This window comes from Rhinichthys klamathensis, unplaced genomic scaffold (assembly GCF_029890125.1).
Source record: "Rhinichthys klamathensis goyatoka isolate OS25496 unplaced genomic scaffold, OSU_Roscu_1.1 h1tg000220l_1, whole genome shotgun sequence".
NCBI lineage: Eukaryota > Metazoa > Chordata > Actinopteri > Cypriniformes > Leuciscidae > Rhinichthys > Rhinichthys klamathensis.
The window spans coordinates 1,438,803-1,460,547 of NW_026606744.1; the positions used below are offsets into that span (position 1 = coordinate 1,438,803).

Consider the following 21,745-nt stretch of genomic DNA (forward strand, 5'->3'; position numbering starts at 1 on the left):
TTTTGTGTTCAGCAGAATAAAGAAACTCATACAGGTTTGGAACAACTTGAAGATGAGGCCCTGTCCTAAATGGGCACTGTCCACTATCTTCCTCTGAGTCCGCACTTTCTTTGAATGCTATGACTGTCGGGAAGAAGTCTGCTGTGGAGCTCGCTTCAGTGCGGGCTCGGCAAAAGTGTGCATCGAGGGCCCATATCGACCGCAAAGGGGTCCTCATTCAGAAGGACCCTTCTGGAACCTAAAATGACAGATGGGACACACTACAGTTTCATGGACTTAACGGACATGCGCACGTGGCAGCCATTATATTTTCTAATGGGCCGTGGCTGGGTCTTTTATCGGGACAATGATCCAAAACAAACAACAAAATCAACACAAAAATTAAGGTTCTGCTATCCCAGTCCCCTGACCCGAACCCTATAGAAAACTGAAGAGAAGAGAAACCAACATGGACCTGGAAATTTGAAGGTTCTGGAGAGATTCTTTATGGAAGAATATTCTCTGATCTCTTGTCGTCAGGTGTTCTACAAACTCATCAGGCTCATCTTAGCAAAAGGAAGTCAATACAAAAAAGTATTGAATAAAAATGTGCCATTAATTGTGGCCAACATGTATTGGAGAAAAAACATTTATTTCATAAAGAAAAACGATAGATGATGAGATTTTGTGAACTTAAATAAAATATCAAAATATTTAATGCAGATTTATTTACACAGGCTTCTTTGTTAATATTTACCAAGGGTGCCAATAATTCTGACTAGGACTGTACACATACACACATTTATACTCAAGAATACATTTTTATCTTAAAATATTACTTTTTTTGTACTTTATTACCATTTACATTGCATTCAAATGTATGTACATGTGACTTTTTTTTAAAGAATACAACATGTATTTATAACATTTTTTTTTATGAATAATTATTGTAATTAAGTTAAATAAGAGTTATTAATATAATTTATCATTTTATCACATCTAGTTTTACATCCTGTCAGCACAGCCCATCATAAACCCAACAAGAGAAGGATAAGTCTGCCTGTTTGTTTATATGTTTGAGAATATATTTGCGTCAACAATGCAAGATGTTCTTTATTTCTCAAAATTCTGACCAAAATTATATTGAAAATTGATTTATCATGCAAAATGTTTTGTGTGCTATGTCAGAAATGTTTAATGATGCTATGAAGCAGCTTGAGCTCTTGGGCTCATTTTGGGTTTTTTTAGTGTGTGTTTGTGAGAAATACAGTGGTTCTCAACTGGTGTTGTGACCAAAAAATGTGCCATAGCCTTGCAGGTCTATTCTAACAATCCTAAAAGGGAGGAGAAAACAAGGTTTTGCTTCCAGTATTCCAGTATTTTGATGCAAATTTACCTGTCATTTGGACGACTTGTGTGTGTGATAAACCACAAAAGAAACCCATGTAAAAACACAGGTTAACTTGCAAGCAACTAGAATAAACATTGTGTTGACCACAATTGCTGGTTGCCGAAAGTATGAAAAGAAATCGACATTCAAGAGATATTTAGAGACCAAACACTAAAAACCAAAAAGTGTGTTGGGTCACCCCTTGATGTTCATTGTAAAATCTGTGTCCTGAAGAACCAGTTGAGAACCTCTAAAACTGTTTAAACAGCAGTTCCTCTGTCAATGAATCCTGCATGAGGGGCTTTGGTGGACTCCAGATCTCCACTGGTCTGACAATCAGCTTTTACTGTTGTCTTCTCCTTTCCATCACCACTAGACCTGAGACACACATACAAAGTATCATGGCTTTAAGTGCGAGTACAGTATGTAAAAGCAAAGCATCCGTGTGTCTATTCTTATGAACTCACTTCTTCTTAAAAAGCTTTTTGAAGGAGTTCCTAAATCCTTTTCCTTCTTTCCTACCACGTTCACTCAAGGGGGTGTGGTCATAGTCATCAGACACACCCCTCAAATTGAGCTCCTCCCACACCAGGCTTCTAGGATCCTGAGGAACAAGCAGAATGAGCTTCCACACACACTTGCAGTTAAATAAAAGCATACTAATTAAAATAACATTTCATTTTAATTTATGGACAATTTTAGGGTTTTGTCGGGGTTGCCATGATTTTGCTTGCTAAGGTGTTTTGTTTTTTAAACACATTTCTATTGCTTCGCTGTTGTGGGTGGTTACAACATAGATATGAATACATAGAGAGCACATTGACTAATAGACAAGTCGGCACGCCCGCCATCTTGGAACGGTCAGCATGTCGTCACTCACAGTAAGAATCAATGATGCCACAACATTGTGCAGCTTCTGGTTGTGAAACGGCGAGATTTAAATTCCTGAAGAAATGGGATAACCTTTCAGAGGAGAGAATGTGTTGGTTTGTGTTTTTACATGTATTATGTAACTCTATGTAGTATCATGTAAATTCAATATTACAGGTTTTTACTCTCATTTTAATGTTTTTACTTTTACTATGGTAACTTTTTAATGTCATGTTAGCTGACGTCTTCATCTTGTTGTATTGTGTTAGTTTAGCAAAATCATCCGCTGAAGTCCATTTCAGATATTTGTACATGCGTCTACGGTTGCAGACGCTCAGTCAACTTGCTCTTGAATATTCACAGACCGGCTTTGACTGTTCCAATATGGCGGACGGCTTACGTTTAGCGGCCCATAGAAACAGCCGCTAATGAGGGATCTATGTATGTATATCTATGGTTGGTATGATGTTGTTTGCTAAGGTGTTCTGAAGGATTTTTAGTGGTAATTAGGGGTTGCTAGTTACCACTAATTGTTAATTATACATGTGTGTGTTTGAGTGTTAATATGTAAATATGTGTGAGTGTCTACCTTTTGATTTATTAGTCGTGGCTGCTCCTCTGTGTCAGTGTGTGTCTCGAATCTGTGCTTTGGACTGCTGGACCTCAGTCTTGATTTGCCACTTGACTGACGCTCCAGCCTCGGATGGGCAGGATTTTTTGTCTGGTGGGTGTGGCTATCAATACTGTCCATTTGCAGGCCATTCAGTGATTTGCTCTTTCTCTGCACTGCCTGTAGAGGGTGTGGTCTCACAATGTCTGCAGAGTCAGGTGACACACAGGCCCTGTTGGGCCTATAAACCACACCCCCAGCACTTCGCCCCCTACTGTGGGATTGTGGAGGTGGACTATTGGAAGGACTACAGTGCACAAAGGCAATATCAATGCTGGAGTCCGAGGAATGAGATGGGCTTGAGCAGCGGTAGTCTCCGGTTCCGTAGGGAAAGAGTGCACCCAGAGCGTCAGTGAGGGCAGATCCTGCTCCTTCCGTCTCTGGGATGCTGCGCAGAGGAACTGAGACAGCTTTGTGGCGAGAGTCAGAGTCGGACAGGAAGGAGACAGGGGACGGGATTTCTGGATCATAGTGATAGGGCATCGCTTCATAGTCAGGGTAGCGTCTGTTACGTCGAGAGGGATCACTTACAAAGAAAGACAAATTGGAAATGTATAAGTGTGTTTCTTCAATTACAGGCACCTTTTCTCATTATTTGAGATGTAATTGCGTAACTAAAATTAAAATGTAATTGCAATTTTATAACTTGTGATTTTGAGTTTATAACTCCCAACTCCGAGTATATGTCTCACAATTCTGACTTTATAACTTTAAAAACAATAAGTCAGAATTGCTAGTTTATATCTTTTTGTCTATATCTTCTTGTGAGATTTAAACACACTTCTGAGAAAAAAGTCGCAATTGCGAGAGAAACAGTTACCTTTTTTTTTATATTCATTGGTGAAAATATGCTATCATACATACCCTACCGTTCAAAAATTTGTGATTGATAAGATTATTTTGTTATTTTATGTTTTTCAACGGTAGTCAATGTCTCAAATTTGATCTCAAACACACTCTTCAGTTAGACTCTTGTTTAGTAGTTCACTAACTTTTGAAACAACATTGTTTATCAGGAAAATTATTTAATTATATATAATTATTATATAATTATTTAATACAATACAATAGTTTATATTCATTTTACTCTTTGTTTAAATTATCATAGTTTTAAATATAATTCATATTTTTTAATAGGATTATTAGATTTATAATTAAACAAGCTTATATATTCATTAAACAAATCAAATCTTTTCATAATAGGCTTTATGCACAGCTTCACTACTTCCTGAACTTCAGCCAGCCCTTTGTTTCCTGTCTGTCATTATTGGACAAACTGATTAGTCCAGGTGAGCCTGATTATTGTTACTGAGGCCAGGCACACCTGAATTAATCAGTTTGTCCAATAATGACAGACAGGAAACAAAGGGCTGGCTGAAGTTCAGGAAGTAGTGAAGCTGTGCATAAAGCCAATTGGCATTTGAAAAGTACCAAATGAATGAAGGCATGGTAAAAAAAAGGGGTCTGAAGTTGAAGAAAGCCATAAATTCACAGAGAGATCATTTTGTAATATCTATTGGTTGGTGCGTCTATGTACTCACTTTTGTGCACTGTTACTGCTGTAATTTTTCTCATAGTCGACTTTATACAGCTGTCTCACTGTAGACCTGACATGAAAAAAAAGAGCCAGTAAGTCTTATAACACAGTAACTCACATATTTGTTCTTTTGCACTTACCTGCTTAGCTCTTTTCGGGTGTGTGAGGGGCGCTCCTGTTGGTGTGTACACAGGTTGTGTGTGTGTTCACGCAGGGCATGACTGTGGTCATGCAGAAGCTCCTGGTTAAGCTGTAGTAAATGGCTGTACTGGGTAATGAAAGATCGGAGTTGTTGCACAGACACAAGTAACAGGTAATAGTCCGGATGCTCTGACTCTGTCTGCTGCAGAAGACTCTGTAAAACACATGAAATACAAATGGACACATACATACAGCATGCATTTTCTTGATTGGACAGTTTTTATGTAGCAGTACTTGACCAAGGTGATTTCACAAGTGTCACTTCATCAAACATGCACAACCTATAAACATACAATGCTGTTGGTATGACAGTAAAGATGAGTCTGATTACCTGCAGGAGTGTATGGTATTCTGGGATACGTTGGACAGGCTGTAAAAGCAGAGAGTGCAGCGATGGACGTGTCTCATCCCCTGCGATGTCACTCTGGATTCGAATGCATACAGCAAATCAGAAAGCAGCCGTGTGGATTCATATAAATGTTTGCCAGGTAAACTAAACGTGTTTCATGTGGTAACATCTAAATGATCTGGTTTCAGTAAAAAAAAAAATATTTCAATGTTTAATAATTTTTATTTTTTTTTCTCATCTTTTAACATACAAAATGAAGTAGACAAACAATCAGCCATGCAACAGTAAGTGGAAATCAAAACAAAAGCAACAAAATAAATGAATAAAAAGGTAGACTGGTTAGTTGAATGACAAAAAAAATACACAAAACAAATAAATGAGACATAATATGCAGCAAAATAAACACAGGACAATGCGTGTATCAAAAATTATGTAAATATAGAGCCAATACAAACATCTAAGATACATGAGCAAGCATATATCTATATGTCTTTATTAGTGGTAAAATCCAGATTAATTTACTGAAATCCTTGGACTTTTTTACCAGTAATATAAACCTGAAAGTCTACGACAGTTAGAAAACAGCAAATTGCAAAGCAAACAGGGAACCATAAAAAAAATTACCTCTATGTATATAAAAATAACTACTTTAAAAAATAATAATATTTCAATGTTCTATTATTATATTATTATTCTATAATAATATATTATATTATTATTATATTAGTAAATATTAAATAAACAATTATTATATATTTATTCTTGATGATATATATAATTCTATTAATATAATAATTAAAATGAATATAGTTATATTATTTATTTTTGTAATCATTATTACTATTAATGTTAATATTATTTAACATGACTAAATCAACCCGACAGCTGGTAAAAATGAAATGAAACTGATTAAGGACATTCATAGAAACATAATGTAAATGCCATTTCTCTGACATAATAGTATTAAATCTGCCTCTATGTGCCTCAAATATCAGGATCTTTAAAAATATGAAATGTTAAGTCTTTTTAATTTTGTATTTATTAAATATAAAATGTGTGTATGTATACATACCTCCAGTAAGCTGCCTGATTTTGAAGAGGAAAACAGACTTACAACCGTCAAACATTCTGGCAAGTCCCGTAGATACGATACGTAATGGTCCAGAAAATCACTCTGCAAAACACACATTTGATATTAACATAGTGGACTATAGAAGAAGGTAGGATGGTAAATGTAGCTCATTTTCACTCATTATAATATTTTACTTCTTTGCTGGTGAGCCTTAAAAATACATCTCCCATGATGCCTTGCCAGTGGCTCTTAAGAACTCTCTCCTGGAGGACGTGCAGGAGTTCCAGATGCTGCTGAATCAAGAAACGCAGAGAGGGAGGGAAAGGCCTAAGAGAGAGAAAAGAGAATAATAAAGCAGCATGATGCGCCTCAAAACACTGTTTTACATTATATTCTCTTCATCAAATATGTCAATACTAAAATCAACAACAGATGAGAGAAGAAAATATGTAGTTGTGTATGTGTTGAGTTGTGTATAAAACCTGCTTTATACTATCCTGTTTCATTATAGACATTAAATTTAGAGTCTCTGTTAAGTACTGTTGTTGTCTAATTGCAGTTTGTGTGATGCTCTGCATACTTTTGTCGGGTGAATTCTGATCAATTGGGCCACTTTTTGACTCTGAGATGATGCTATGTGTGAGAGTGATACATACTTACCGTTTATCTTTGACGTTGAGGTTCTCTGAGCCGTTAAAACTGATGTTGGCCTTTAACAGGAGTGAGAGATAGGATACATACACTCTTTCAGACTCCAAAAGCTCCAGCGCTGCCGTCGGCCTCTGAGCTGAAAAAAGACATGATTTTAAAACTCTTTGTTCATTTTTCAGTTCTTTTCACTTCTATTGTTGTTATGACAAATGGAAAATAGAAGCACTTTCACTTCTATTCCACTGCATATCACTCACTTATAGCAGAGTTGTTTTGTTCTTTCAGATCTCGGCTGTTTTTTTTCTCCCTCCAAATTGGAGACTTTTTTTGACCGTCATGCTCAGGAAAAGAGTCTAACCAAACAAACACAACCTGTAGTACTCTCATGGAATCATTTCCGGCTTTAGCTCATGGTTGTTAGACTATAGTACAAAAAAATAATTCATTAGACATCCGTCTCTAAATTGTTATACTCACTCGGATTGGCTGACAGGCTACTGATGTAATGCTGAATGAGATTGAGTTCTGTTTGGCTGTTCGGAGAAGCGTGGCCATCCAATGACCCCTCCCCCCTTGAGCCTTTCCTGTCAATGATCCAGCATGTTTATATGTTTTAAAGGCAGCCTGAAAGCCAAGCTTGCTAGATTGCTTTTAATTTAATGTGTAATATACTGTAGCATAAATTGTAAAAGAATATTAAACAATTTAACAGACACTGTGTAAGACCTGTGTTGTGTGCTCTGCATGAGGTCCAGGTCCCTCTGTTGGTCTTTTTGGTTGCTCCGGACCTCAGAGAGCTGCGTTTGAACTGTACTTATGTCTTCCTTCACACACACAAAATAAAAAAAGACAATATAACCAAAATATGAGCAATATTTTTAAATGAAAGTACAGAAAAAAACATGAAATTATTCTAGAAAAGAATTGCAATATATTTTGACTATTTTAATATTTAATTTATTTAAAAGAAATATGAATTTAATTTGTACATAGAATACACTACCATTCAAAAGTTGGTACATTTTTTAATGTTTTTTTAAGTCTTACCAAGGCTGCATTTATTTGACCAAAAATAGAGTAAAAACATTTATATTGTGAAATATTTTTACAATTTTAAATAACTGGTTTCTATTTGAATATATTTTAAATTGTAATTTATTCCTGTGATGGTAAAATTGAGTTTTCAGCAGCCAATAGTGTCACGTGATACTTAAAAAATCATTCTAATATGCCGACTTGGCACTCAAAAAACATTTCTTATAATTATCAATGGTAAAAACAGTTGGGATGCTCAACACTTTTGTGAAAACAGTGAGACTTCTTTCAGCTTTGATGAATAGAAAGTTCAGAAGTTTTTTTTATCAACTTAATACATCCCGAATAAAAGTATTAAAAATTGTTTTTAAAGAATCTTACTGACCCAAAATTTTAACGGTAGTGTGTTTATCCACTTGTTTTAAGTCACATAATATGTGTGTTAGAACCTGTAATGTGTTAAGTGTGTTTCTGAGAGACAGGATCTTGTCATTAGTTTCTTGCTGACAGGTGGAGACCTTCTCCTCCAGTCGGCTGTAGGTTTGCCGTAGGGTGGCGAAATCTTCGACCATGCTTCCAACTCCAGATTTTAGCTCCACCCACATTGCCTGCAACTGAAACAAGGAGTCAGAGGTCACCAGGACTGATAAGAGACAAAACCAGAGAAGACAGAAGGAAAAAGGAGATGAAGGTTAAACAGTATTAGCATTAGGGAGAGTCAAACTAAATGTGGCCTGAGTTCAGTCACACTCTTCCTATTAGCGATTCATTGTCTCAATGACATTTACTTTCTTAACAGCTGTAATCTGTGTGCGTGTGATTAGAATTAGCAATTATTTAAACAATGTACTTAAAACAAATAAACAAGTAAAATGTATTTTCTCATAATTTCTTAATCTATTTAGAGTAAGAGAGAGAGAGAGAGCAATTAAGATTACCTGAAGGTCTATAGCATCTATGTCATTACCTGTACCTGCAAGAACACACATATACTTTCATACAGATTATTGTTACAGATAATAAACTTTATCATATTGAAGCTGACAGAAACATGCACCTATACAAGAGAAGCCATTATTTGAACTCTGAAGTGGACGTCATTGTTAATGATCAATTATTTATGTAAATAAAGAAGCAGGATGGAAGATCTAAGCATTTCTTCCGATTTAAAAGAAAATCTTGTTTACCCTCTATTTTGCCATTCTCCATGATATGATGGTCTTCCAGGTCCAAATCCAGGATTGTTGTTTCCCAGATCCTGTGGTTTGGATCCTTCCTAGTCGAGTTTCTTTACTCAAACTAACAATTTTACAAGCTGATGAAATGTCACACTTCTATGTTTAGAAATGGTTAGAAATGACATGAGAGCTCTCTGACTCTGTGACTTTTGTCTTTCTATCACTTTTCTTTCTTTCTCACTTCTCTAATCTGTCCCACCTATCTCTTCCCCTCCTCTTTGAAACATGTGAGTCTGATGAAGTCGAAGACAAAAAGAGGCCTTGTTTTACAGTAAGTGGATGGATGAAGGGAGAGGGAGAAAGATAGAGACGGCTGTTAGCATTTTTATGGCTCAAAATCAGACGATTTAATTTCCTCTTCAACCTTTAAGACCAATTTTCCATTTTACAATGAACTCTGTATGAGCTCTGGAAAGGATCCGCTAGATACATGAGCAAAAACACCCACAAAATTTTTGTCATAAACTCAGAAGTGAACATTGAGTCATACCAAATTAAATTAAGGTATAGCAATAAAAAATAAAAAAAAAACTTATTCAGTTTCAAGTCTAATCAAATGCACTGGAGCTTCAGGTTTATTTAAAGCAGGATTAGAACTGGACTGTAGGGCGTTAGATCTCTAGGAGCAGGATTGAGATTTCCTGATTCACAATAAACACGTTCTCACTCCAGAGGACAGGAAATTGAGCTTCACGCTTTTACAAAACTCCTGACTTCTCACCGCAGTCATGAGCTCAGCTGCTTGTGCATGCTCGTGTATTTTGGAGATGCACTCCACCAATGGCTGTACACAGAGTCACATTCCTCGCACAAAACAAAGTCATGATTCTTTCTGAAGTGCGGTGTGTAAGAACATGTGTTTTTAATCTTCAGTGGATGCTGCTGGAACCGAAGTCATTTAATCTGTATAACAGATCACATCAATGCCTCAGGGCTGCTAGTTGTGGTAATGCGTCACTGTGTATCTTAATCTCTCTCAGTAGTTTCACAGGCGTTAATTCTTAATGATTTGCCTCAAGTTGACTCTCTTTATAGTCTTGAAAACATGCTCATATTGTTCTATCCCTATTTGATAATTCAGTACTTCAAAATATATTTTAAAGTTGAGCTTGATCCAGTGATTAAATTAAAAAAACAATAAAACACTTTTTAGTGAGTGCCATCTAATTCAGAAAAGGGACAGAAAATAAAGGGTTTCACTGTATTCATTTAAATGGTGTGTGTATCTGTGCATGTCACATGTTGACTATGAGCTTCAGCCCCAGTGCTGCTTTGTTATGGAACATCCCAGTCCACACAAGTCCTTGTGAATCTGTGAACTCCCCGTCACCTTCTAATCTGCAAAAAAAAAAAAAAAAAAAAACATTTTACTAAAACTTAAACTGAGGTTTTCTTATGAAAATCAAGTAACCTTTTTTTTTTTTTTGCATGTTTGCATATAAAATCAGTTTGTCATCATTGAGACCAAGGACTGATTTTATATTGTTTCACCTGTTGTTGTGGAAGTTTCCAGTGTATTTTGTCCCATCAGGAAATCTGTAAGTTCCTTTGCCATGATACACGTTGTCTCTGAACAGGCCACTGTAAATTGCCCCTGATGGGTGTGTAAGAGTTCCTCTGCCATTCATCTACTGGCCACAACAACAGCAACCAAGACTTAATTACTAAAATCACATTTTATTTCACTTTTACATTTTAACTTACATTTAATGAACTTTGCTGCATAATCCATTCAAAACTGGGATAAAAGCATAAATAATAGTAGACTATGAAAGGAGATCATATGACTGAAGCTCCAGTATGTCACTGACTTTCAGTCCAGCACAGAGCTTTAGCGCACATGTGACTGTTTCACTTAATTCTTAAAAAAAAAAATTAATAATCATATCACACACACACACACACACACACACGGAGAGAGAGAGAGAGAGAGAGAGAGAGAGAGAGAGAGAGACCTTATCATTGGCCCATTCCCCAGTGTATGTAAGTCCAGAGGCTGATGACTGTGTGCCAGACCCTTTCCTTATAACCACACCATCTGAAGTACGAGAGCACTCGCCCTCTAATCACAACACACAAACAGACATATTTTAATGTGCTTAATTAAATAATAGTGAAAAATCACAGACATGTCAAAAGCTGACAGCTAACTCACCATATTTGTCTCCATTTGGAAAAATGTAAGAGATTTTAAGTGTTGTAGTCTCTGCAACAAAGAGTAACGTTAGCCAAGTTAAATCAATAAGACATATCTTGAAGTAACAGCAAAAAAAAAAAAAATACATAGTTTAAGTTGTTCAGCAAGTAACAAGCGTTTATATTCAGAATATGTATTACGGTATTATATATTATGAATATATTTACCAGACATGATGCTGTATTCAATTGGTTTTAGTAAAAGCTTTACTAAAAACTCTTGACACCTCCATAGCAACGACGCAACAACTCTGCTTCGTCTGATTGCTTGCTTTGAGTCGTGTGCTGTCTTACTGCCCTCTAGAGGTGAACGCGTACATAACACGAGCCCGCCTGCCGACCCGGAAGTTATTCGAGCGGTTGTCCAACGTGTGTGCGGTGAGGCAGCTGCGTGTCAACGTGAGTAAAGTAATATTTATATATCTTCATCACTTCTGCTTTACACATCCATAATTCATAATGACAACTTGATGAAAGTGCGCTTATTGCGAGATAGAAAGCATGTAAAGATGTTTTGAGTGGATGTTTTTGTTGAATGTATTTGATTGGCTGTTCTTTGCGAGTGATATACCACTGTCATACGAACTGGTTTTCTCTTTCAGGAAAGACCCCATTTTGCTAATTTTCAGACTGGAGCTTAAATTGTAACTGTTTGTTTGTTTGTTTTTTTATTGTGTTGCTCTGACATTTGATAGCTCAACTTTTCTGTTGACAGATTAAAAGCATAGTTCACCCAAAAAGGAAAATTCTGCCATAATTTACTTGCCCTCAAGTTGTTCCAAACTTGTATGAGTATCTTTCTTCTGCTGAACACAAAAATATATTTTGAAGAAATTGGTCGGTAACCAAACAGTTGATGGACCCCATAGACTTCCATAGTATTTTTTCTATACTATGGAAGTCAATGGGGTTTGTGTTTGGCTATCCATATTCTTCAAAATATCTTCTTATGTGTTCAGCAGAAGAAAGAAACTCATACAAGTTTGGAACAACTTGAGGTTCAGATGGCAGATTTAAGTTGTAATGACATCTTTTAGTTCAATGATACTGTCTTTTGGAGAAGTTCAAAACTCCCTAAACTCACTTCAGAAATTTAAAAACTGTTTTCTCCTCTTGTTTTCAGATCATGGGTAAGTCCAAACAGGTAGGAAACCACAAAAGTGGCAAGAAGAAGCATATTGCCAAGACATGGAAGACCAAGCGCAGGACAAAGGACCTTGACCAGATTCATGCAGACATGATCCCTGGAAATGCTGCTAAGTTATTAAAGCAAGATGTAGATTATGATGTTACAGGCAGTGCCCAGCATTACTGTCTGCACTGCGCGTAAGTCACACCTCGCCACCACTGAAAACAAAGCACGCACACACCATAAAATTACGTTTTTTATCTTAAATGTGTTTTTTTTGCAGGAGATATTTTGTTGATTTGAAAACCATGAAAGAGCATTTCAAGACCAAAGTTCACAAAAAACGGTGAGCAAAGCCTTGATAACATCTCCCTCTTCTCATGCTTAATGTTGAATCTTTGGATCATATATAAAATAAATTTACCTACATAACTCGAATAAAATTATGCTTGGGTTTGCCCGTTTAGAACTAGAATGATGCTCATTCTAAAAGCTCCATAACACATCCCTAGTTGTTTAGACTTCCTTCCTAATATATATATATTATTATTATTATTTTTTTTTTTCTAAGATTGAAAAAGCTGAGGGAAGAGCCATATACACAAGCTGAGGCAGAGCGGGCAGCAGGAATGGGCTCTTACATCCCACACAAAACCACAGAGGTTCACACACAGCAAGTCGAGGAGAATATGGACTGAAAAATGACTTCTACCTATCTATGGACTTTTCTGAGTAAAACCATATATATATATATATATATATATATATATATATATTTCCAGTGTCAGGTATATTACAAGTTAAGAAAGAAACAAGTTAAAATAAGTTGATATAATATTTGATGTATATTCATTTTCAGTAAATTTAGACCCTGTTTGATTTTGGAGAAGTTCTGGAACAGCTGACTACTTTCATAGACTTGTGAAATTAAGTTGTTAAAATCTGCTTACAACGAGCAACCTTCTGGGACTGTAAGCCTCACAGTGTTTACGCTGTGTGAGTGTGTATATATACTAATTAAATGTGCTTTAAGAGAGCTGAAATAAAATTATAAATCCATTAATGTCTCCTCTCAAATGTAGTTCTTACATTGCGCCAATATAGTTTTTCACCTATAGTATATTATAGTTTGTCATGTGCCCTTCTTGAACCATGGCATTTAAATGTATAATCTAAACCATTCCATCAAACTGAATTATTTGTTAAAAACCTAATCTGTCATGGAAGAAACATGGAAATGTATTTATAAAAGAGTGGGACCCTGCATTATGGTTTTATGGTTGGAATTTGCTACAGTTGTAAATATACAGATCCTTCTGTATAAGTCATTTATTCATTGTTTCTTAAATGTTAATAATATGATTGACCCAATTCCTCTGTTTTCACTTAATATTAACTGTGTTCACGTCTAGTATCCCTGTGGTTGAAATGCCCTTATCATTCATGGACATTACGCGAATATTTTACCATTAGCAACACGAAGGACAAAAAGACAGAGACGGTACATTCTCTGGCCCCGAACCGTATAATTATGGTCACACATTATATACTGTGTTTTAAAACCCACTCTGCTGCCTATCTAGACAGCATTTTCCCCATCATAGCCACGTTCCGAATGTTGTCTAAATAGGCAGATCACTAGATTTGATCACACACCCAAAGTGTTAGGCATAAATGTGCGCACTGGCCCTTTAAGAGCGTCAGACATGATCCATTAGCAGGAGAAATCTCGGAGAAGCAGGAGTGATTTCTTCCTGCTCCGCTACAGTGTGATTTCACTTAAGAGTCTTGTTTTCACCCTGGGCTGTTTTTATGCCCCTGTAGTAATTTGCACAGCAGATAGAGACATTTATTAGAGTATGGCCGCAGACGTGGATAAAACTACTGCTGGACACCCAACGGCTGATCATGATGAAGATCGCGCCACTCCATCCAGCAGACGCGCCCGCTCACGTTTCAAGCAGCTCTTCAGCTTATTCATAATCGCTGCTGTTCCTTTCATCGGCTTTTGCATTAAATATTATCAGGACATCCAGCTCATCAAACGACATGTAAGTTAATACCAGTTTGTTCAGGATTTCATTGCAGTTTGAACCCTGAAGGAGGGATGCTTCCCAGAGCCATTCGAGAGATATTGCGTGATTGTCTTATTGTAGCTGTTCAAGCCACATGTTGTCTTTGTAGTTGGCTAAAATGCAGTACGTTTATTTATCTCTAAACACTCCTCTTTTAATATTCGTTTAAAGTGTGAAGAATTTTGCAGTACAGACTTGCGCTCTCTTTGCCACGTCCTCTTTTGTTATTTCCGAACAGTAAACTTACATCTGGTGCCCCAGTTGTCCGCTGTTTTACAAGGGTTGGGTAATTGCCACTGCTGGGAAAGATTGAGAACACCAACCAACCCCCCTCCTTTTCATACATCACTAATTCTGTGTCACTTCCTACATTAGACATTCTCCTGGTTGCCCTCCTTCTGAGACTGACAACCCAGACACAACATAAAAAGTATGTCAGTTATTCAGTTAAAAATAAATCGACGCAGCCATCATTGTTTTGTTGCCCTCGGGGCAAGTATTTTTTAGCTGTGCTTTCCAAACGAATGGTTCGTTCTTTTGAGTCGAATCTTTTCAATGAATCAGTTGAACCTGTTTACAGTACTACCTGTTCAAATGGTCTAAAATCAATCACCCACGAATCTGACTGGATCGGTCCGAGTAGTTCTGGAAAAGTCAAGTCGTGTAAAATAATAAGCATGAAACCATGCTTATTATATTCATTTTATTATAGTAAAATAATAAGCATGAAAATTACATTTTATTAAAACTTGCAAAAAAACGCAGAGAACTAGGACGAAATTACAATAAACTAGAAGACATAATTACAACATGTGGTAAAATAATTTCTGATTTTTCCCCCCAGTTCTTTGAAACAAACCGTTCAAAAGAACTAATCGTAAAATTAGCCTGTTGTACAATTACTAGTTCTTTCATTTAATGGGAGCAGCCTGTAAAATTGCTGAGGTTTCTTCTCTGTTTGGATTACATCCATTGTAGGAAGAAGGATTGAAGGCGTTAGGAGCAGATGGACTCTTCTTTTTCTCATCCCTGGATACTGATCATGACCTTTATCTCAGTCCAGAGGAATTCAAACCTATTGCAGAAAAACTCACAGGTATTATTTACCCTGTCTGTACTCTTGCAGATCATTAACATCCTTCCATAGGCAGATATAGTCTTATTAAAGCAGAATTAACGTGCTTCAAGGTCAGTATCCATCACTGTAGAAAACTGAGAGTTTTAAAGCAATGTATTTTTCATTGTTGTAATGCCTGATGTCCATCTCTGTTGCCTGAAGGTGTGGAACCTCCTCCAGAGTTTGAAGAGGAGATACCACATGACCCAAATGGAGAGGCGCTGACCATGCATGCTAAAATGCAGCCATTACTACTGGAAAGCATGACTAAGAGCAAAGATGGCTTTCTAGGGGTAATTTAAACATTAGACTTCATTATTTATACATTTGTCACTAAATATATAAAGCAGACAGGGTGATAATTTCAAAATATATATATTAAAATTAAAATGACCAGTAATAAGAACAATTCAAAGTAATAATAATTTATACGGGCGGAAAATAGCACTTGTGCTACAACCTGGCACAATGCATCTCTCTTTGTTTTTTAAACAAGGTTAATGTTAACTTGTGCATTGTCCCTATTTAAAAAAAAAATGAATCTGAATCTAATTAAAATGTATTTATTTTATTATTAATAAAATTTAATTTTAAAAGTTATAAAACTTTTATACATCATCCATTACAAGGTACATACTAAAAATGGGTGTATAAGGTAAATTCAGTGCAGTGTCCTTCTCAACAGGTTTCACACAGCTCTCTTAGTGGGCTGCGGTCTTGGAAACGTCCAGCTGTTCCTTCATCCACGTTTTATGCCAGTCGGTTCAAGGTCTTCTTGCCACCCAGTGGTAAATCTGCCCTGGGTGACACTTGGTGGATTGTTCCCAGCGAATTGAACATTTTCACTGGCTACCTTCCCAATAACCGTTATCATCCTCCCACTCCGCGAGGCAAAGAGGTACAAATATACCTTTAAAATTTTGAAATGAGTTCAGTGAGTTTCAATTCTCATTGTTCACACCCATTAAACAATTTTAATTTAATATCACTTGTATTTATTCAAAGCAAATAGTTGAATAATAGGTTATCTAAGATTGTGAAGAGTATTTTGATCAAAAAGGAGATTGATTCGATCTCTTTAGTTGTAGATGGGTGACGTGATTGTCATTTTTTTGCAGGTGCTGATCCACTCTCTGCTGAGCATGTTCCACCCGCGGCCCTTTGTGAAATCCCGCTTTGCTCCACAGGGAGCTGTGGCTTGTATACGGGCTGCTAGTGACTTTTATTATGACATTGTTTTCAGGTGAGTTTTAAAAAAAAACTGCCATGCTAGAAACCTAAAATAAATGGGATTTTCTTAAAATCCAGTAGTAATCTAGTGTGCATGTAACTGTTTGAAATAATTTTAACTTTATTTTAACTGTGAGCCTCCAACGGATTCTGATGGTATTGTTAATAATTACAGAATCCATGCAGAGTTCCAGCTAAATGATGTTCCCAACTTTCCATTCTGGTTCACTCCTGGGCAGTTTGCTGGTAACATCATCCTCTCCAAAGATGCTTCTCACATCCGAGACTTTCATCTTTACGTCCCAAATGACAAGTCAGTCTTCCCTCCACTATTCCTAACTGCAAGAATAAGCACTTTCCAGGTGTTGAGTGTAGGGCTGCGTAATTAATCTTGTTTTAATCATGATCACAATTTCAGTTTCTCTCGATAAATTAAGCATAATCGCCTGTGCATTTTGCCTGCTGGGTTTTTTTCCTGAAAAAGTTGTTTTCATTTGACTTTTCCATTATTTTGCATTGGTAACAAGCCCCCACAAGCTTTCATGTTAATAGAAAAACATTAACATAATTTTGAATTAAATTAGGAATTTCTCAGTTTTAGTTTTTAATAATGTAGATGTGTGTGTGTGTTAATTCATATAATAAACATAATGAACCAGAAAACTAGATGAGGTCAAATAAAACCATGTTCTCTTGATTTGTGCGCACATGTAAGTGCAGTTATTCTAATGAAATGTATATATAAAAAAAACTCAAATCATGATTTTGTAATTGTGATCAAATACTTTTGATTATCTGCTTAACCCGTTATTGTGCAGCCCCAGTTGAGTGTGTGTTTTATATGGCAGAACTCTGAATGTGGACATGGAGTGGTTGTATGGCTCTAGCGAGAGCAGTAACATGGAGGTGGATATTGGATACCTACCTCAGGTTAGAGCTGATAATTATGCACAACACATTCAGAGGGTTTTCATTGATGGTTATACAAAATACTGAAACTGCTTCCACTGACATTTTACTACATGCTCTTTAATCAGTCTTTCTTGTTGCTGATGAATCAAAGCTTAAATTATGTATCATGTTTTAGCTAATCATGCCAAGATGACAGTAAAAGAATAAAGTAAACGGGCCGTATATGTTTACAGATGGAGCTCAGGGCAGCAGGACCCTCCACTCCCTCAGTGATCTATGATGAGCTAGGGAACATGATTGACAGCCGAGGGGAGGGAGGTGAGCCCATTCAGTTTGTGTTCGAGGAGATTGTCTGGAGTGCAGAGCTGAGCAGAGATGAAGCATCAAGATGCTTGGAGGTCACAATGTACCCATTTAAAAAGGTGAGTCCCTTGCTACAATTCCTACAAATTCATACTTGAACACCTGAAATCAGTTCTTAAGAGTCTGCAGCAATGCTGTTGCAATGAATGTTCTTTGAAGTCAGCATGAAATGAATTCACACTACCAATAAAGATTTCAAAAGGGGGTTTTCACACCAATGCCATGGAAGAAGGGTTCCCCAAAGAACCATTCAGTGAACATTTCGTAATAAATAACCATTTTTGTTTCTAATAGTGAAATTTTAATAATCTAAAGAACCTTTAATGCAATGAAAAGGTTCCATAGATGCCAATTAAGAACCTTTATTTTGAGTGCGTCTATTTTCTAAAAAGTTTCTAATTGTGAACGTTTGATCCATGCATGTTTTTTTGGAGCCCATAATTTTCACTCAATGTCAAACGACTCAATGGGTCTTCTCTTTGGAAGGTGCCATATTTACCATTCAGTGAGGCCTTTAGCAGAGCTGATGCTGAGAAAAAGCTGATTCACTCCATTCTGCTCTGGGGATCCCTGGATGACCAGTCATGCTGAGGTAAGACACCCATGGTCGACTATAACAAAGCATTCATACTGCTGGAAGAGCTAAATTTGGCCATAAGGGACAGCATTAGGGATGCACCGAAATTTCGGCAGCCGAAGATTATCGGCTGAAAATGGCATTTTTGTTTTTTGGCTGAAAAAGAAAACCGGCCCCTCAGTGCCGTTAGCGCTCAGTTTTCCTCTCGCTCTAGCTGTTATCACTGCGTGATTTGATGCTCTGCTCAATTTTCCGCTCTATGCATGTGTGCTCCGCTCATGCTCATCGGAAAAGTCCACTCAAATAATGCGCCGACATAAGTTCTATGTAGTAGTAGACTTGTTTCTGTTTGGAATAGCCCTACTGTGCCGTAACATGGTGTGGTATAGCCGTGCTAGGCAACGCTGGTAAAATGACGCTACCCTCTCGTTCACTGTTCCGCTACGCTTTGCTTATATGCTCTGATAATAATAGGGAGTTTAAGCAACAGCTGCTGATAGAACGGCAACGGCAGCCGGAAGTAAACGGTTAACTGCCGTAGCTAAAGAGCGCAAAAATCACTAAGCAACAGTAAAGAGGACGGCATAGGGGATATTTTAATCATCAGACAAAATACAAAAAAGAAAGTGATTTTAAAAAGTAAGAGAAGGGTTGATTTGGGCATTTAATGATATACAGAAACGATTACAATGCCACATAACATTAACTTTATTAATCTGTCACGTAGTAACGACTACGGCAAATCAGCTGTTCTCCCGTAGTAGACGGTTACAGTAGAACTCTGCGAAGTAGCAGTTAATGTCGCGCATGCGCAATAGAACGACAGAATGCCGTTGCCGTTCCACCAGAGGCTGTTGCTTAAAGTCCCTATTAGCTTTGTAGGACTATACTTTATCCGGATAACTGTTAAAAAAATGAATATGTTAAATCTGATTCTGTTGCATAGAACTGAATAAAGAATAATATATTGATATTTAATATGAATATATTTTCTGTCCAGTTACTTGCAATAAAAGTGTGGTTATTTTATTTTATTGGCTTGTAATTTTTTTTTTTAGTCTAATATTAATACAATCATACAAAAAAAAAGCTAATTTAAAATAAAGCATTTTCAGTTTTTAGCCTAGTGGCCCAGAATTTTCATTTCTGTGAATAACATAGATCAGTATGGACAGATCAGTATAGAGCAGTCAGCATGACATAGATCTTCTGGTAGTGTTAATCATTGGTCAGAGTGTGTTTTAAAGCTAGAGTACTCAAGTTCTTTCAACTATATTAGATGTTTAGACATACATTGGGCAAATGTTAAATGTTGTGGTGTTATTTTTATTTTTTATCTGTCTGATCCTGTATTTGAATTGATGTTTGATGTTGTCATGTACTGCATGTTAATTTATTTGGCTACTGCAGCAAAACTAATCGCCCCTCGGGGACAAATAAAGGTCTTGAACTTGAACTTGTTTCTCTGATTTGCGTTCTGTACACTTCTGTTTCTCCTTATCTCCGGTAGGTTCAGGGCGGACTCTTCGGGAGACAGTCCTCGAGAGTTCGCCCGTTCTGGCCTTACTCAACCAGAGCTTCATCAGCAGCTGGTCTCTAGTCAAAGACCTGGAGGATCTGCAGGTGAAGACTTTGGTTTTTTTAGCTGGTGTATGTTGTAAAGCCAAAATTAAAACTTACAATTGTAGATACATATCAGTGCTAATTAAGTGCTTTTCCTTCCATTTAGGGTGATAAAAAGAATCTGGATTTGAGTGAAAAGGCTCGTTTGCATTTGGAAATGTATACTTTTCCAGTGGAGATGATGGTGGCGCTGCCCAACGGCACTGTGGTAAGTCTGCTTTAGATTTCTTATTCTGTGCCAACCTTATTCAAGTTGCTTAGATGAATGTCACTGTAACTTCTCCAGGTCCATCACATCAATGCTAATAATTTCCTGGACCAGACATCCATGAAACCTGAGGAAGAGGGGCCAGCTCTCAGTTTCTCAGCAGGTTTTGAAGATCCCTCAACCTCCACATACATCCGCTTCCTGCAGGAAGGACTTGAAAAGGCCAGACCTTACCTGCAATCATAAAACTAATTTAAAGATCAGATTTCTGTCTCCGGAAAAATCAGTGCACCTCAGAGAGAACTGAAGGGAGCGTATGAGGGAAAAGAAAGGAAGAGCTGATATCAGCTCTACTCCCCCATGTCTGCTTTGAGGAAAGGTATGCGGAGGATCTGACGCAATATCTTCATTCAGAAGGCAGCTGTTGACCACATCTTCTTGTACATGGTCCTTAGTGTGACACGTAAAAATGCACAATATAACGTCACTACGGTCACAAGAGTGTGGTTTGTCACCCCAATGAAACCGGGGTGTTAGCTATACACAATAATCTCAATTAAGTAATATATTTTTATATAGAAATTTGCTGTTTTATGTGCAAATTTAACACTTCTTGAGTGACAAATGTCTTTAGTCTGATCTATTGCTCAGATTAATGAACTAAAACAGCATTATGTAGTATTACTGATCTGATAAAACCACTTTTATACTTTTGTTTCATTGCATACAAAGCCACTTGTGTTTTGCAGCATCATTTTTTGTTATTCCAGATGGTTCTGTAGGAGACAGAATGATCCTGGCTGTGGCTTCCACGATTAGGCAGTTTGTGATGGTCTTGTCTGAAAGCCCAATCAGGGTGAGGCCAGGCCTGATGTTGTTGTTTAAGTCTGGAAGCAACGCCTGCTTTTCTGTCTCAACAGAATACTGGCACTGTGCTAAAATACACACAAAGCACAGCTTTGGATCTCTGCTAAACCACACAGCTGCAGGAAAGCTGCCATGGGCTCTAATATATCTGCTGAAATCCACTTTTGTCTAAAGGTGGAGATGCATAATGGCTAGTTAGGAACATCACAATTTTTTTATTTTTTATTAAATATATTGCAAAGAGCTCACATGCACTCACGTCTGATTCTTTCTACCACATTTAAACTGAAGAGCAGAAGCAGGAAGGAAGACTAGAATATATTTATGTAATTTGGCATAGTATTCACTGCCTTTTCTAAATGGTGCAATTGAATTAACTTTGCACTACTAATTATCTACCATTGTCAAATAGATACAATGTGTGTTTTTTTATAAATAAAACAGTGTTATTGTTAA

At 37.0% G+C, this 21,745-nt stretch overlaps 4 protein-coding genes across 6 annotated transcripts; 2 read left to right on the plus strand and 2 right to left on the minus strand.

Annotated features, from left to right (window-relative positions):
- Positions 1-1,609: 1,609 nt before the first annotated feature.
- arhgef33 (Rho guanine nucleotide exchange factor (GEF) 33) lies at positions 1,610-9,122 on the minus strand. 2 transcript variants are annotated; one of them, XM_056264338.1, is made up of 15 exons: positions 8,942-9,122; positions 8,693-8,727; positions 8,204-8,368; positions 7,446-7,543; positions 7,197-7,303; positions 6,977-7,072; positions 6,729-6,855; positions 6,263-6,395; positions 6,069-6,170; positions 4,979-5,071; positions 4,587-4,801; positions 4,451-4,516; positions 2,829-3,435; positions 1,837-1,973; positions 1,610-1,747 (listed from the first exon to the last, which is right to left on the minus strand). In XM_056264338.1, exons 1-15 carry the CDS (start codon positions 8,961-8,963, stop codon positions 1,630-1,632), a joined length of 2,121 nt encoding a protein of 706 aa, XP_056120313.1. In that variant the 5' UTR covers positions 8,964-9,122; the 3' UTR covers positions 1,610-1,629. The 2 variants fall into 2 exon arrangements, with proteins under 2 accessions (XP_056120313.1, XP_056120314.1); XM_056264339.1 differs by lacking the exon at positions 8,693-8,727 and having other exon boundaries at positions 8,942-9,120.
- A 705-nt stretch (positions 9,123-9,827) lies between these two features.
- Positions 9,828-11,424, minus strand: morn2 (MORN repeat containing 2). The gene is made up of 5 exons (XM_056264340.1): positions 11,357-11,424; positions 11,148-11,198; positions 10,948-11,054; positions 10,484-10,620; positions 9,828-10,330 (listed from the first exon to the last, which is right to left on the minus strand). The coding sequence occupies exons 1-5, from the start codon at positions 11,361-11,363 to the stop codon at positions 10,228-10,230; spliced, it is 405 nt and encodes a 134-aa protein (XP_056120315.1). The 5' UTR covers positions 11,364-11,424; the 3' UTR covers positions 9,828-10,227.
- Positions 11,425-11,494: 70 nt separating this feature from the next.
- znf593 (zinc finger protein 593) lies at positions 11,495-13,054 on the plus strand. The gene is made up of 4 exons (XM_056264252.1): positions 11,495-11,587; positions 12,312-12,514; positions 12,601-12,663; positions 12,889-13,054. Exons 2-4 carry the CDS (start codon positions 12,315-12,317, stop codon positions 13,013-13,015), a joined length of 390 nt encoding a protein of 129 aa, XP_056120227.1. The 5' UTR covers positions 11,495-11,587; positions 12,312-12,314; the 3' UTR covers positions 13,016-13,054.
- A 1,028-nt stretch (positions 13,055-14,082) lies between these two features.
- On the plus strand, positions 14,083-21,511 carry selenon (selenoprotein N). 2 transcript variants are annotated; one of them, XR_008808307.1, is made up of 13 exons: positions 14,083-14,368; positions 15,371-15,488; positions 15,672-15,802; positions 16,195-16,407; positions 16,628-16,752; positions 16,915-17,052; positions 17,588-17,669; positions 17,885-18,073; positions 18,501-18,606; positions 20,102-20,214; positions 20,321-20,422; positions 20,501-20,801; positions 21,193-21,511. XR_008808307.1 is itself a non-coding variant. In XM_056264341.1 (12 exons), exons 1-12 carry the CDS (start codon positions 14,177-14,179, stop codon positions 20,666-20,668), a joined length of 1,677 nt encoding a protein of 558 aa, XP_056120316.1. In that variant the 5' UTR covers positions 14,083-14,176; the 3' UTR covers positions 20,669-21,017. The 2 variants fall into 2 exon arrangements, 1 of the variants encoding a protein (XP_056120316.1); XM_056264341.1 differs by lacking the exon at positions 21,193-21,511 and having other exon boundaries at positions 20,501-21,017.
- The last annotated feature ends 234 nt before the right edge of the window (positions 21,512-21,745 follow it).